Raw genomic sequence first — 17,424 nt, 5'->3', positions numbered from 1 at the left:
AAATGAACCTTAATGGGAAGTTATCTTGCAAAAATTTAAAAGTATTAAAATGGCCTCTATTTAAGATGTAACTGCATTTATAATTATTTTGTAATTGTGAATAGATTATATTATTGCAATTAGATTATGCACTTACAACATAATTGCATAAAGTAATGAAATTAAGAGTTCACAGATACAATGTAATATAATTACAAAGCAATTATCTAAATTGTAATTATAATCACTTATTTAATACCACAATATTATTACAATCACAATGTAATTTAAATTGGGTACTATATTTTGTATACCCCTCCACTCAAAAGGAGGTACTGATAAGCCTGGAAGTTATTATCAACAAAAAGCCTGTTCAGGACAGTTTGATGACAATTTCCACCGGGCGAAAAGTACATTCTTAAGCCCAGGCAAATCATGACAATAAAAATCATTTAGTCTCATGATTCACTATATTTCAAACCCTAAATTTGAATTCTGCACCAAATTATTTACCTATATTTTAATATACTTTATGAATTATTAGAAGCGATATGGCAAATATCTTCTAAAAATAACTGTAAAATATTTGTATCCATTAATTGATTCAGATACACACTTTTATTATTTAAGTATATCAAAATAACAGTTTCATGTTCCTGAAATACAAAAGTTATGAAAAAAGTTAAAGTAATATTCTTAGAAGCATATGATATTAGTCACCAGCTGCAAAACAGTTAAATTTTTTGCCCTAAATACAAGTTTATTACACAGTAGTCATACGTGTAACTTAATAACATGGTATATAAAAAATTATATGATAATAAGTTTATCAGAAATGAATTAATTCTGCAAATAAACTTTCTGCATTTGAAAATTTTCAACACCTGAGGGGAGGGAGAGATCTAGTAAAATTAGATTTATTATAACTTCAGTTGGACCAAATACCTTCTCTCTATATATATATATGCATCACTAAAGAAATAAATAAAATTATCATGCTTAAAAAACAGATGTACCATACCAGTTTTTTTCCTCTTGTTACCCTTTACATTGAGAAATAACAAACAGTACAACGCTGAAAAATACTATCTTTGAAATGTTATTTAAATGAAGAAACACACACCATCTTTTTATTTAAGCATTACACTTCAAAAACAGATACACATACCAATTTATTTTCACTAGCCTTTATACTGATAACATGCCATATAAAAATGAAAAGAATTATCCTTGAAATTTAGATAAAATGAAGTAACACAATGGGAAAATTTATGCACACGAACATCTTTTTTCTATTGCATGTTGTCTGACATGATCCACAAGTGCCTAAAAATGTACCCAAGGAAACACATTTCAATATTAACAAAAAATTGTTTACAGATTAAAATTCATTCATTTCATACCAGTATTATAAAGATCATGCATGAAACAAATCTGCTTTCCCATACTTTTAAGTAAAACTGAACTGAAATTTTATACTGGAAAATATGCTATATTTCTATATATTAGAAACAAGAAAATAATACCATAATAATATACTCATAGCCTAGCAGAAAGTAACATATATAACATCAAACACAGAAATTTATATACTCGTAGCCTAGGAAAAAGTAATACATATTACATAAAACACATAAATCATTTAATATAAAACATACATACCTTCTAAAATTATTTTACTTTTTGTTTCTTATTGGCCGATGCTGATGAATATGAAACGTTATGGGCTCTTTTGTTGATAAGATGCTGTGTAAGGCCTTTGCATCTAGTAATAAAAAAATTATCAATAATTACTTTCTTAAGATTACAGCATTCTGGCATGGCCACATGCGTACATTTATCAATTATTCTTTCAACTAATTCTTTTGTGATGGCTGATTGTAAACGAAGGAGTACATCTTTACATTTTTGAAATTCTCGTTCAGCTTCCCTACATATTTGATACATTCCTGAAGAGATGACTTTCAGTCCACCTTTATTGCTATGTTTTGTAAGAATTGTGCGATGCTCGGGTATGTCAGGTTCCAGCATGTCCTCTGAAATGGTCATAGCTGTTTTACAATTTTCACATATGCTTTTTTTTTTCAACAACTTATTATATATGGCTCCTGCGATGTAATGTATATCATTTTCTTCCACAGCTGGGGGCAAGCGACGTTTCACTGCCACTGCAGAAGAGGTAGATGGCACTACAGAATTGGAGATAGGATGCAAGACCTCCTTTCTGATAGCAACCTCTAATTCAGAAGCATCAAAGAGGCTGTGGTCACTTTCAGAACAATAATTTGGATTATTGATATCTGAAATGAACTGTGATAGGCACACTAATTTCAGTGCTCTCTTGGCTTGCAAAGCAGTAGGCTTTGCACCCAACTTTCGTCTAATCTGTGAAAAGGCATTTTCCAGCGCATCTTGTGTCAACCTGCCTGGTAAGAAAAATGTAAACCCCTCGGAAAATAATTCTTTTGAGAGTTTCACAACACTCAATGTGCTCATAATAATGCCAGTTTGAAATGGCTTCCATAATTTCCCAAACTGAACAGTTTCAGTCACATGAATGAATTTCAATAAAATATTAAATTTCTCATCTTGATTTTTGATAGTGATGCCTTTTTTTGGATGCCTTGTAGTCATAATTGTAAACCATTCTGCTACAAGTCTCAGCCACCATGCAGAAGTTAATGCTTCTTTTGCAACTTGGTGTAAAATACCTGCTTTTTCAATAGCAGCAGCTGTTTTTACAGAAAACAATTGCACAGCAGATGCCCCATTCATCGAGGAAAAGTGTGTTGGGAAGAGATGAACTCTGTTCAAGTGATGTAGAGATCTCAGGGCAGCATCTGCTTCTATCTCACTTGACCAGAGTCGTTTCACATACACTGAAGATACTATCCTCGATGGCAAGGCATGCTGGTGGCGAAATTCCTCTGGTAATATTATAATACTTGAAAGAAATGTATTTCTCATATTTTTAATGAGATGTGGTACATCTGCAATACTGTGAATGAAAACATCAGGTCCTCCAATGTTGTAATTTGTCTTCCTATCTCTCCTAGAGACAGACACATCCAATGACGACCACATTGCTCTGTTATTGCTTCCCATATCTGAAACAGAGGCTCTTACAGTTAAATCTATTTCTGTAGCTGCTACTACAGTTCTATGAATTAGATCTTTCATGTCAGAACCTGATGTTGAAGGCCCTGTTAATTCATTGGCAACAATCTGTTTCCATGATGTTTTAAGGCCTCTAAGCATTACAATAGTGTAATGCTTAGCTTCCTAACGTAACATTTCCAATGAATGACTTAGACGATGTATCAAAATCTTGATATGAAGCTATTTCCATTTCGTCAACTAAAAGGCAGCAGTTCCTATCAAGAGCATCCAATGAATGAACTTTTGTCTTGAGGAAAAGAAAACAAATTTTCTAAAATGCCGAAATTAATTTTTATGTCCCTAATCCTCCTGTTCAAGGTAATGTACGATGGTGCTGGATATCCAGTACTTCTGAGGTAATTATATCCATGTTTGCTCAAAGCAAATCGCATCTTCAGTCCTTTTATAATGGACTTTTCTGACCAGTTCCTTTTTGACTGCACAGCAAGGGTTCCTACTTGCTCATTGGACAAAAATGATGTCAATTTTGCATCTTTTTCTTGAAGCTGCTGCTCAAGGAATTCTATTTTTTTTTAACAACTCTTCATTTGAAGCAGGTAGAGTTTCCTAAATTCAAAAAGAAATAGTAAACATGTTATGCTGTGATTATTTTTTTAAACAATGGTTGACTGAATTAATATATTTGTAATAACAATGATTTTTTCAACAATTTTTTTGGAGAATATTAAATAATTTACCACTTCAGTATTTGGCTTAGGACATCTTACTTCTCTTATCCTCTTGTCAGTTACAGATGGTGGTGGATTTGGAATGCTAAAGAGTGTTGGTACTGCAGTTTTTCTTAGTTTTTAACTATCTTTGCATAGTGACTCAAATTGAGATTCCTCAAAATGATCCTGTAAATACATAAAGTAATAAAAAAAAGTATACAAAATAAATAAAAGTACAAAAAACAAACCACACGAAAGAAATGTGAGAAAAGTGTTTCACACAGTGAGGTTGTGCCAAAGGCAGCAAGCATGAACTGTAAGTAAGTATAGGCAATAAATAAATATGCAGGTAATTAAATTAGGCCCAGTATTATAAAAAACTGAAACAATAAACAAACCATGTCTAACATATCAGCAGCAGCATCCTGTAAGCTTGGGCAGAATTTAATTATCCAATATTTATTTTTTGCCTATAATTTAAAGTGTTCTTTAGATCATTATCCAAAAATTAAATGAAGTAGTGTTTTGCTATAAAATTAAAAACAACTAAAATAAAACTTTATATTTCTTGCTATAGTGCTCTTACAATAGATAAGAAAATATGAGTTCACTTCACCCAACTTTTAAGATACTAGGCCGATAAATACATTTATAATTAGAGCAGACTATGATTCTTGTTATAATTGTAGTAATGTTTATTGCTTTAATTGAAATATTTAATTTTTAATTCTCTAATCATTCAAAACATAGGCCTAATTTCGAAGCACAGTGCCAACATGCATTTTAAAAAGCATCAAGGCCAGTTTAAACGACAATTTTTTAAATTACATCCCCACAGACATATCCAATTAAAGTTATTAAAAACTCTAGAACGTAGTTCAGTAGCTTTCTGAATTTGTAGGCAATTTCTTATTTAGAGATGGCAACACAAAATAACGCTTCAGAAAATATTATTTATCATGTATAAAAATCTGCTTTGTAACACATATCAGTAATAACTGTTTATCAATGTCATGAGGATTTAATTTGACGAGATCACATTCTTTAGAAGTATCAAATTCATGAAAGGATTTTGGCTTGGCCTTTGAAATTCATCATTATAGGCAGATTTATTTGATTGTTATGCATGCATTAAACACTACACATGCATTAAAAACACTACAATTATTTTTGAAAAATACACATGCAGTTTCACAAGTTTTCTGTGCTTATTTGAATGTTCTGCATTCATTTCTAAATCTTTACTCCATTGCCAAATTGTATAATACTGTGATTATAAATATATGGTACTTGCAATTATTGAAGTCAGATTATATATATTTTGTCTCATACTATTCAATTTATTCTATTGACTTCAGATGTCAATGTCAAAATTCTGGAAGTTATTTTAACCAAGAAACATTAGTGGGCACCATGCATAAAAAACTCATCTAACTTTTTAACAATAGTGATTATAAAATAAAGAAAAAAATTATATATCATTCCAACGATATTGCAACTATAGTATAATGTTACATATATCTTTAGCAAACATTCAGATTTTATCTTGACTTTCCAAATTATGATTTGTTTTTTAATAAATTTTAATATGCTAATGATTTTCATGTTACATTAGTATAATTTCCACAATTAGCACAGGAAAACAAAATTTGCGCTTTATATTAGAAGAGAAATTTCTTTTCCACATTCAAAACATCCACATTGGCGATGTTTGGCGACGGGTACATTAACCCTAGACTAATTTAATTATAGCTATTATTACAGAAATTAGCAGATACTTAGGTTATTGTACACAAGAATTTCACTTACACATTATAAACATCAGAGAAGATATAAACTCTAAATCAAGGCGTAATTAACATTATACTTACTAAGCAAATTTCAGCGCTTGGACCAGGTTTCCAATTGTCTCTTCGGCAATTATTTACCCATATTTTTCTTCTTTCTTCATTTTTAGGAAATTTTACCAATGTATGACCTTTCCGTGAATGATTTGAACAATTAATAGCTGCACATCCGCCCATTTTACACAAAAAAAAAACACAAAAAATTGTTGCACCGTAACTACACAGCCGCCATTTAATCTCCCACTTGGGATAGCGAATGCCTGATGATTCAGCCTGGTATATAGGAGCCTTAAGCCAACCAGTCTATCTCACCTCTACATTGCTCCAGGCTCAGGGAAAGGGGGTAGTTTGTTGTCAAACGGGCTGCTTCGCACGTGCTTATTACTGAGGATGGCGGTAGAAAAAAAAAATCGAGTTCGAGTAAATGGTGAAATTTTTCGAAAAAATACGCTGCTGGATTTAGTAAAGAGTATGGAAAAAAGAAATGGGGAACATTAATGGATATTTTAAACGCAGAAAGAAATGGCCTTTTCAAAACTTCAGGTATGTGAAGAAAGGTAAACATAAATTTACGTATGATCTTTTGCAAAATGGAAATTTTCTAAAATGTTACATGTTCGTAAACTATTTGTTAACAGGAATTTTATGTTTAAAATACATTATTTTGTCTGAAAAGGTTATGCAACAACGTCATAAGTCAAATCATTGAAATATAGCACTGCGAATGCGTGTTTAATATTCCTAATGAATTTGAATAAAACAAAATTTTAATTTTTAGCAATCCATGATTATATCAATAATTTTATTTATTCAGGAATTATACCTATCACACAGCTACAAATATACTATGTATCGTAGATACCAATAAGCAGTGAGTAAAAACATAACAAACTTTTAACAAAAGTAATAGGAAGTAAAATTAAATAACTATAGCTAAATTGTAAAACATATTATCTTGCACACACACACACACACACACACACACACACATATATATATATATGTATTTTAACATATGCAGTGAAAGGAAATTGCAATACATATTTCTATTTATACCCTTTTTAAATCGATCCAACCAGTGACCGTGTGGTAAAATCGCCGAACACTGGTAGTTTGGTTCGAGGTCCAAATACTGCGAACGGGTATGTTGCATTACCAACATATCTCTGATAACCAATATATCTGTCATTACCAACATATTTCTCGTAAATTCCAAAAGCATAAAAAAATTAAGGCATACAAAATCTGTTTTAAATAAATAAATATATGTATATATAAATGCATTATAAATATATATTAATACATGCAGTGAAAGGAAATTGCGGTACATATTCCTATTTATGCCTTTTTTAAGTCGATCCCACTAGTGGCCCAGCGGTAAAATCTCCGAACACTGGTAGTGCGGTCCGAGGTTCGAATCCCGCAAACGGGCTGGACGCATGGGCGTCATTACCAATGTATCTGTCATTACCAATGCAATGACATATATCATTGGTAACTTCCAGAAGCATGGAAGTTTAAGGCACAGAAAATCTGTTTTAGATATATATATAATATATGTAACTGTATAAATATATTAACAGATGCAGTGGAAGAAATTGCAGTACATATATATTTATACCATTTTTAAATCGATCCCACCAGCAGCCGGTAAAATCGCTGAACACTAGAAGTTCGGTCCAAGGTTGGAATCCCGCGAACGGGCTGGTTGCATGGACGTTTTCGTGGTTTTCCCCATGTGTTACGTGTATACGAGCTAGTTTTCCTTAGAATGTCCTCCACGAAGGCAACCCTCACTTTAGGCAGATAGCCCTCGAGGCTTTGCCGCAATTACATAAAACCAAAACTAAGCACTTTTTAGATCTGAATAAATATACACAAGACTGATGTAATATCTAAAAGTAGACCACATTAAAAAATCTGATAACTAATTACAAATCTTGCATTATAATATTGGCAAGAATTTAACCGAAAATTATACAGGAATTGAACTTGTTTTATACAGGAGATTCTAGAAACTATTGGAAATTGACATTGATATCGGTACAGTTAAAACTACTTAAATAATTTTTTTTACTCAAAGCAATTTAATGTAAATGTTGAATTTAGGATGTGCATAGTTTGAATTATATACTGCGTATTCTTTAATGCATGTCTAATGTATTACATTTTTATACACTACAAATTCAAATAAAAGTAGAGGAAAATACATTATAATTTAAAACATAAAAATGCAAAATTTATAAATTACTCATCAAAACATGAAATGAAGTACATTGATATATACATTAGTTTAAAAATTACAATTTTAAATTAAAAGTATGTACCCCTTCTTTATATGTGAAATAGGAAGACACCAAATATATTATTTTCACTAAAATTTAATTAAGGCATTGGTAATGTAGAATAAATAAATAATGTAGAATCGTCAGCATCAAATGCGTTATTTCTATAGCGAAATACTCGAGTTTTTCACAAATCTTAAGAAATTAAAATATCTATTACGTACACTTTCAAAAACAATCCGTGACCTCCGCCGTCCTCAGTTTAGCTCTAAAACGACGGTCAGAAACTTAAAATAGATGAAGAAGGTAATACTCTAAAGGTGGCAATGCTCACAGCATGTACAATAAATTCCCGAGAAACTGTAATAACCGAACTGGGTAAGGATCCTGAGTTTGGAAGCATTTATGAGTATTTAAAGGATCCTGAAAATTTTAGCCACCAAGGTATTGTGGCGATAAGAAACAGGGCGGCCCATTACGAACTAATAGATGGTCTATTAATTTATACAAAAACTACGAATTCCAACAACGAATTTCGACCTGTTATCCCAGCTAGTCTTAGATTAAATATCCTGTAGGAGCTCCATGACAGCCCTTTAGCTTCTCATGCTGGTATTCGAAAACCTATCCAACGCGTACGCGAGGCAGTCTATTTTCCTGAACTGCAAAAGTTAACAAGGGCGTATGTCCAGTCCTGCTCAACATGTCAAGCAGTTAATTATATTAATTTCCGCCATGCCGGGTTTCTAAATAGTATTAAATTCGAATTTCCAAATGAAATAATTGGCATCGATTTATTGGGACCTTTCCCAAAAAGTCAGTTAAATAAAAGTCGCTATCTCCTTGTTATGGTTGATCATTTTAGTAAGTGGACCGAAATTGTTCCCTTAAAACGAGCCTCCCCGAAATTAGTTACTGATTCTATTTTAAATAAATATATTTTAAAATACGGAGCGCCCCTAAAAGTTATATCGGATAATGGTCCTCAATTTGTAAGTAATGTATTTGAAGACATGTGCCAAAAACTGGGCATACGTCATTTAAAAATGGTCCCGTATCGGCTGCAATCAAATATAGCGGAACGGGTGAATAGAAATATAGTGAAAATTATCCGTAGTTATGTTAACAATTTTCATAAAAGCTGGGATAACTATGTCAATGAATTTGCTTTCGCCCTTAGGACCGCAAAACATGATACAACGGGTAAAACTCCTGCTGAGTTATTTTTAGGCAGAAAGATTATAACGCCGTTAGATAAATTATTTTATGTGCAACAAAGAGCCCCAGAATTTAAAATGGGTGATATAGAAAAACTAATTAAAGAAGCAAAAAAGAATACTGAAGTAGCACAGAGAAAACAAAAGCTGTATTATGACTTGAAACGACGGGGAGTAACTTATAAAGTAGGGGATGAAGTGTTAAAAATTAAGCATTCACTTTCTTCAGCACCAGAAGATAAAACTGCCAAATTTTTTCCACGATTTGAAGGACCATATGTCATAGAAAAAATAACTCACGCTGTAGTTGTGTTAAAAGCCAGGAATGGTGAAACCTGCTCTGCAAACATTGATCAAATCAAACCCTACTATGATCGTAATAAAATGCAAATATTTACAGATCTTTTGCAGGATCCGGCACGGCAGACACGGCGGGCACAAGCTGCAGAGGTGGAACAACGACAAGTACAAGGGCAAGCCATTAAGAGGCAGGAGCAAGTGAAAGGAAAGTTTCCCCGCGGGAAAATTAAAGGTAACAAGAAAAGGAAGCCGTTCCACCGTCCAGAAAAGAGAGCTCACGAACACCCCCAGAATGAAGAAGGGAGAAGGACGACGTATGCAAAGAGAGCCAGGAGAAATGACGGCAACTATAATCCGGCTCTAAAACGGAAGATCTACTCATCCGACAGGACTCTCTGCAGCAAATGTCGCCGAACTGCGGAAGGGCCACCAGCGGCGGAGGAAAAGTTACAAGGAAAATTTGAACGGCCAGCAACGAGGTCCAAGCAGGAACGCGAAAGGATTCTCCCGGTTCCGCCAAGACCAGCTGCCATCAAACGGCCAAGACCACAGGCAGCGGCGAAAAAGAAGGTATTCAAGGGTGACCGAACTGGAGAAAAAAGAAAGCTTCTAGAGGAAGGCCCTGAAGGGCGAGCCCGCACAAGAAGGAGGATAAAACAAACGAGAATCTGCGCTACCTTCCAGGACTGGGCTCAGAAAAGAATGTCCGAATATAACAAAGATAAGTAAAATTTTATGTTACTTTGCAAACTTAAGTTAATCTTTCATTCTTACTGCAAGTGGCAGATTTCAAGAAGTTTTACGTCATGCGAGGTCTACCTTTATCGCCAAAAAGGCGAGAAATGAGTTGTTACCGATTTTGGTATTATGTTTTTCAATTACTCGCGCGTAAAACAAAAGTTGATGTATAATAGGAATATGTAAAGACTTAAATATTGTAAAAGTTATTGTATAAATTTTATTTAAAACATTCTGGCAAGAAAGAAGTTTTAGTCTGAAAGACTTTTTGAAATGTAGTATTTCAATGTAGAAGAATTAGCACTTGATTTGAAAAGAATAGAAGTTAACAATGTACTACTAATGTATGTCTTCAAATGCGTAAAATTAACGGCATGTTAATATGTTCTTATATACAATGTGAACTGTTATTTTAAATGTTAAGAAATACCGTGATATGGTAAAAGTGAAAGTAATGTTAAAAATTTTTTTTATTCGTGTTACTGTAAAAAGACCAAATCATGGTGAATATGTGTTAAAGGTTGAATGAATGTTGTTAGGCTCTCTGACGCTACACTTCAGAGTTAGCCACTTTCAGAATAGTACCTCAGGGTTTAGAGTTGAAGTTAGGGTGTGTTACGAGGTCTTGGTATGTTGAATTTTTAACACGTTAGGGTTTTGATTGTAGGAGGAAGTGTTGAACACGTATACATAAACACATTCGTGTTTGGTGTTCTTTTACAACACATGTCAGAGAGCACGGGGAGAGATAATTAAAATAGTCATGAATGAAATAAGAATGTTAAGAGAAATATAAATATGCATGTTACTTGCCATTTCATTGTGTAACATTTCATTAAACTAGTTTTCCTTCCAGATCTCTGGAAGGAACCAGATTTGAATAAAAGCTCCTGTTTAGATGCAGTACAGATGAAAAATTGCGTGTCCTTGGAGCTGCTATTGTAAAAACAAATTTCTTTTTTTTTTTTAATTTCTAGTTTCTAGTGAGAAATGTTTGTAAAAGATTGGCCTCGCGTTAGATTCTAGAGCTAAATGTTTTCAACAAGGTCGTTTTAGACCTCAGTTTAAAACTAATTAACACTGGCGGGAAGTATGTAAGGATCTTAAGTTTTACTAACGTTTATTTTATTTTAAATCTTTACTATCACTTCTTATTTTCTACTTCCGGCCAGAATTAAAAGCGTTAACTTATTTATGCAAAATTTGTCTGGCGAACGCCAAGTACTTAAGTTGTGGCTTTTTGCCAAGCGAGAGAGAGGATGGAGTTAGTTGAAGCAGGCCGCTTACCTTAGAAGTTTTACTCAGTTGCTGGTTGCCTTCCAGGCCAGAGGTTTAATCTTCGTGATAATTTTTAAACGTATTGTAGTGTTAACAGTTCTCTGTACTACATACGGCTTCCTGCTAATATAAGGCCAATCTTCCACGTTTATTATTCCAAAGTTAAGTTAGCGTTTAGTTAAATATTTTTATATTCTTACGTTTAGACCACAAGTAGTGGGTCTTTGTATTCCGAAGTACGGAAATTATTGTAAAGAGAGGAAAACAAAGGGTTTTGTATACCCTTCTTGTGTATCCTGTCTACTTCCCAGAGTTATTGAACATAGCTTTAGTAAGCTCTCTGTTCCGAGTCAGGTCCTTGCATGTTCCCGAAAAAAGTAAGACAGAACATTGAACCTGATACCGTCACCAATATAAGAAGTATATTTTACACCTCTTTTTTCCATGGAACATGAAAAATTGTTTATCTTTCCATTCATTTCCATTTTTCCTGAAGAACCAGCATTATTCCCCAAACAGGCCTTGTGTTCACTTACGCCATTTCCTAGAAATGACTCGCAACCTTTGCAATATAAGACAGTATTTCTGTATCGATTACTGTGTTGCTTTCTGACCCTATTACGGAACAGACTCCAACCAAAGACGTATGTCCTCGAGTCTTCCACGTACCGTCTCCACTTACAGTCACATTTAACGACGAATTTGAAAGAACGATGTGCAATCACAGGAGGGAGATCCATAACGCAGCAGAATTTCTGCATAGCAGCTTTCCCTTGACCAAGAGTTCGCATTGCATACGTAAATCTTCTGTTTAGCTCTGATATATTTTTTCGGACACCCATCATATTAGAGTTTCTGAAAGTTCTTTTACATGAACACTTTGAGCATAGTAACTCAAATTTTGAGCTTAAACCATGATGAAATAGTTCACTTAAATGAACATTACAAATTTTACAACATAAATTATTTTCAATACATTGAAATAGGATATCCAAATCAAATAGTCTATAACCACTAAAATTAGGCTCTAAAGTTATCTTTATCTCTTGGTGGCAAAACAGTGTCACTATTTAATTTTTTAAACGAAGAACTGACACCACACTTCTTATTCATTGTATCATTATGCTGATTTCCCTGGAACTTTCTTTTCTTTGGTCGATGAATATAAGATCTTTTATTTTTTACATCTTCCTCACAATTTTCCATAATTATCAGGTGATAAAAATACTAAACAAGAACTGCAATGTTATAATAAAAACACCTTCAAAAAAGTCAAAAGAAATTTAGAAATCGCAAAAGAGCTTGTAAACAATCACGTTTCACGCTAATCCAAAGCTGGAGTAAGATTTCAACACATGCCTATGTTAGATGCCTATGTTAGAATAGTGCTATGTGTAAATCTAATATATTCCTAAGTCGCGCTTTCGAGACATGAAAAACGCAGTTTGAATTTTGTCAATCGGCCCAGTAGAACGGGAGATATAGCACAGTCCTTCCCCTCCCCCCCCTTTTTTTTTTTTTTTTTTTTTCAGCTTGATAACACATCAGCACTGTTTTTCCACCATCTCAAAATAAATTATGAAGATTTGTGCTTATGCAACTAGTTGAATTTCAACAGAAATACACGTTCATATGAAAACGTTGAAGCTCTTTTAAAGGGCCGGTTTTATACCTTTATGCAAATGTAATTCTACCGCATATAGCAGTACTTCCCTGTTAGCTGAATTACTTTCACACTGAGTCTTCCGATGAGAATTTTCCTAATTAAATACCAAAGGATGAATGATTATAAATTTCAAAGCACCTACTATCTTAACGATCGTTTCACTCAAAATCAAATATTCGAAAAGTGAGCAGAAAGGCAAAATAGACAATAGCTAAACATGGGAACATTGAATGTGAATAGCACTTTATTGTTGGTCTGCTGCCTTTTACCAGCTAAGATAGTACTTGCCAGAAACCGAAGATTATCCAACTGTGGGCATTGTGGTAAGAAGTCCTTTACTGAGTTCTCCAGCCGAGTAAACGTAAATGCGATTAACCTCTCGAAGCCGGCTGGTACAGCAGTTGTACAAGGAGAATGACTTTCTCAGACGCCGGCATTACTGTCATACCATCCATGCCCTCCCCATTTTAGAGAATCGCCTATCTGTAGATCTTTGGGTGGTCCATTGTTGCTGCTCAGAGTAGCCGCTGGCTACGCATTATTTCCCTCTTCTTATCAGTTTAGCTACATTTGGCAAAAACCGCAGGTTTCGTCTCTCGCCAATATACGTGAAAATTAAATAGAGGCCATCTCTTTCTCAATCTGTCTCATAATTTTAATGCTATTTTTTTTAGTACTGACTTTTGCTATGATTAAAACGTCAGCGATTTTGCACGCTCTTGAAGCTTACCATATTTAATGTTCTTTAATCATAACAAATAAGAATAGATTAATATTTTAGATTTAATGCCCTTCTAGAAAATAGGTAAAACCGTTTTTATCGTTTACTCGTTTACTTCCTTTTCATACTTATGAATAATAAGATTTTATTTTGACATTGTTTTGTGGAGTGCATAAAACCCTTAAGAACTGTCAACTCTTTCAAAGTGCTTCTATTATGCAGGCAATTTTGTCTGATTTATCAGGAGATAAATAAGAGACAATTGTATGCATAATAGTTTTTCTGATTTTCATTCATTCAGTGATTGCTTTCAATGATTTTCATTGATTGTAAATTAAATAAAATCAATTTATCTTTACACCCTCTTTTAGGATGAGATCTGCCAAAAAATATTTAATTATCAGTAAAGCTGACGTTACTTGTAAACTGAATCAAAACATCAGTTAGATGTTATAAAATTTTGGCTAGTTTTATTTGCTGAAATTCTTATACTCTTCAAGAGATAGAGAGAATTCAGACAAGTTGATAAAAAAATATCTTAAAAAAGTTGTTATTTTGTCTGTAATAAGGTGTATGTCAACTTACTACTAAATGTATGAAAATTAGGATTGGATTACGGAAAAGCACGCGAACGCTATCTGCTTAAGGGAATGGATGCTTTCGTGTAAACCTTTTTAAGAGAAACTTGCTCGCATTTACATTCCTGGTGGAAAACTCCACATGTAATCAACCCGTTCTTCGGTATTGATTGGATTAATTTGTTCGCTTACTGAATTACATCAAAGCACCCAACGATTACCTGTATAAGGGGAGTTATGTCTTCGCGGAGGACTTTCTAAGAGAAGCTGGCTTGCATTTACGTTACACAAAAACCATGAATCCAACTATTTATCCGGGATTCAAATCCAAGCGAGCTATAAGTGTTCAGCCACCTTTACCGCTTTACTGAAGAGCAGGTAAAAATATTGATAAAGGAAAAGTATTGAATTAACCGGTTTAATTTACTAACCTATATTTCTCAATCGACAGTACATAAATTACGCATATGAGGGGGATTATTTGTGAATAAATAAACTCTATTGCACTTTTATCCACTATGTCATATTACAATGGAATTATTGCATTTCAAAGTTATTTCTCATGAATTAATTTTGCTCTTCATGATTTTTGATATTTTCAAAGAGAAAATTCCACACTTTAAATAAAAATATACACGGGAAGATACTTTATGCAAAATTTGGCGTAAACGGTTTTCTTAATTTTGCTTTGAAAATATTGCAGGGTAATCGTTTTCATTACTGGAAGAAATATAAAAAACAAATTTACTACATGGTATCAACACCCAATATTTCCTTATTCTTTTGAAAACGTGAAAGATTACTCTTTCTAAAATAAATTAGAAAATATATTATGTGCAAATAGAATATTCGTTGAAAATGAAATAGACTTCAACTTTTGGATATAACGATAGTTTTAGACGAAATTTCTACCTATGGAAAGAAATTGACGTATAATTAATTCTTCATGAACATTTAAAACTGTTCTCAAAATTCTTTTGATGATTGCATGTATAAGTCACGAATTTTTTTCTCGGCTAACATAAACAAAAGCCAATTTTACAAAGAAAAATTCTCGTTAAAGATATACCTTCTTTGCCTGATAGTCCAATGTAATATTTGTTAAAATTAATTATTAAACGCAACCAATGTATCTCGGATTTTGATTTTTATATTATAATAACAAAATTATCGAAAAAAGCAGATTTAAATCTCTGTTATTGTTATGTAAAGCTTTATTATTGCTGTACGTTCATCTCAAAATCTAATTGTATTGAATCTCATTCTAATCATCTAATGGTAATAAATATTATTATTATTATTTCATTAAATTAGTCATTACTATTATTTTATTAATGAAAATATGTTATTAAAAATCGCATTCCGGTCTGCAGACTTACAAAGCTAGTTCGTATTTGTTATATTTTGTAAAATTTTCTTCTCGCTTTCTAATTGGTTTTGGAACCCAATTCAACGAAAAAGACTGAGCCCTAAATTACAGTCACCTTCGGATGGTCCATATACAGTGCTGAACACGAATGACGTCGTGGTTCGGATCCGTGAGTCTTCGAACTCTTACGAAAGGTTAGCTCATTACTATGGCCATAGTACGTAATGTAAATAATTGTAAATAGTATCAGACCATGGTCTTTTTTGTTTATAAATGTGTATTTGATTTGATTTGTATTTAGTATTTGATTTGTATTTAGTATTTGATTTGTATTTAGTATTTGTTTTGTATTTAGTATTTGATAGCATTTGATTTGTTTAAGCTAGTTATTGCATTTATTGTTTATATTGTTTGATATTGTAATGTAATGTTTATGCTTCAGTTGCATTTATGCCACAGTTGTAAGTTTAGCTTCCTGTCCAGGGATTGTACTGCCCGGGACGTGCAGTCCTTGGGAAGGGGGCAGTGTTACGAATTTGGTATTTAAAAAGCTAATGTTAGTTCAATTATAAATTAAATGGTTTTATTTCTCGCGCAGTGCAGCGCGTGACGAATATTAAAAGAAAGCTAAGCCAAAAAAAAAAAAAAAAAAAAAAAAAAAATTAAAAATATAAGAGCGCGTGCGTTAAATAAATAAATATCTCTTTTTGATTTCGAGAAAGTGCTGGAAAATTCTAGCGCGTGATTTTAAAATCTTATAAAAGGAGGAAAACATCTTAGTTTGTAGTAGTTGTTTAGTTTGTTGTTGTTTAGAAAACTACTGTTGTTGATTGTAGCGAATTCGCGGATTAGCGTTCTTTAGCTGTTTTGAATTACGTTCTATTGGACATTTGAGTAGTTAAAAGATAACTACTGCGAGATATTGTAATACTGCATGATAATTTGAGAAAATTTAAGCATTTTTGTTGTGATAATAATAAATTTTTGTTCATTTTTCATCGGACTTGTGCATTCATTTCATAACGAACCCGTACGCACGCAACAATATAAAGGAAGTATTATAATCACGAAAATTTTCAAGTATCACATTTCAGTGGAAATATCCATTTTGTCCATATCTGAATCCATTTGGATTATTATTGTGCGACATCTCATACGGACAGAATAAAGACTTCTTCCTTTTCATAGTATATTTTATAATGCATTCAAAAGGGATTTTTTCGTGTTCTCTGTATGTATGTAGATATAATATATGTGTGTATGTATCTCGCATAACTCAAAAACGATTAGCCGAAGAATATTGAAATTTTTCTAAAGAGTAGGCTTGCTTCTCTCTTTATATTGCAGGTTAGCTGTACCAACCGTATATATATATGCTCACGTATATGTACACCAACATCCTTTATCCGGCTTAAAAGTCCCTACACGACCTTTATTTTTGCAATCGTTGCTTGTAGTAATATACTTCCAGTTATCGAAATGTTTTTAAATCACGAAAATATTCATGTTTTGGCGATGTCAAATATTTAAAAAAATTCTTTTTTGACAAATAAGTAAATCCAAATTTTAATACAGTCTCGCGGTTCGTATACTTACATTTGGGAAAGTTTCATACT

General features: G+C 32.9%; 1 protein-coding gene and 1 long non-coding RNA gene across 3 annotated transcripts in view; both read right to left on the bottom strand.

Annotated features, from left to right (window-relative positions):
- The window catches only part of LOC146995015 (uncharacterized), a 217,788-nt gene that overhangs the window by 193,335 nt on the left and 7,029 nt on the right, over positions 1 to 17,424 (bottom strand). The window lies entirely within an intron of this gene.
- LOC146995016 (THAP domain-containing protein 10-like) lies at positions 3,482 to 5,981 on the bottom strand. 2 transcript variants are annotated; one of them, XR_015043460.1, is made up of 3 exons: positions 5,681 to 5,979; positions 3,837 to 3,995; positions 3,482 to 3,705 (listed from the first exon to the last, which is right to left on the bottom strand). XR_015043460.1 is itself a non-coding variant. In XM_085825221.1 (2 exons), exons 1-2 carry the CDS (start codon positions 5,831 to 5,833, stop codon positions 3,948 to 3,950), a joined length of 201 nt encoding a protein of 66 aa, XP_085681347.1. In that variant the 5' UTR covers positions 5,834 to 5,981; the 3' UTR covers positions 3,712 to 3,947. The 2 variants fall into 2 exon arrangements, 1 of the variants encoding a protein (XP_085681347.1); XM_085825221.1 differs by lacking the exon at positions 3,482 to 3,705 and having other exon boundaries at positions 3,712 to 3,995; positions 5,681 to 5,981.

This window comes from Stegodyphus dumicola, chromosome 10 (genome assembly GCF_044657685.1).
Source record: "Stegodyphus dumicola isolate Sdum_Otavi_A_Nest chromosome 10, ASM4465768v1".
Lineage (NCBI taxonomy): Eukaryota > Metazoa > Arthropoda > Arachnida > Araneae > Eresidae > Stegodyphus > Stegodyphus dumicola.
The sequence above is the reverse complement of the archived record's forward strand: the minus strand, read 5'-3'. Positions and strand labels throughout refer to the sequence as shown.

Coding starts and splice junctions, on each gene's coding strand:
- LOC146995016 (XM_085825221.1), bottom strand. CDS start 5,833: ATGGGCGGATGTGCAGCTATTAATTGTTCAAATCATTCACGGAAAGGT. Junction 3,996..5,680: donor CAAGCGCTGAAATTTGCTTA/GTAAGTATAATG, acceptor ATGTATTTACAG/GATCATTTTGAGGAATCTCA.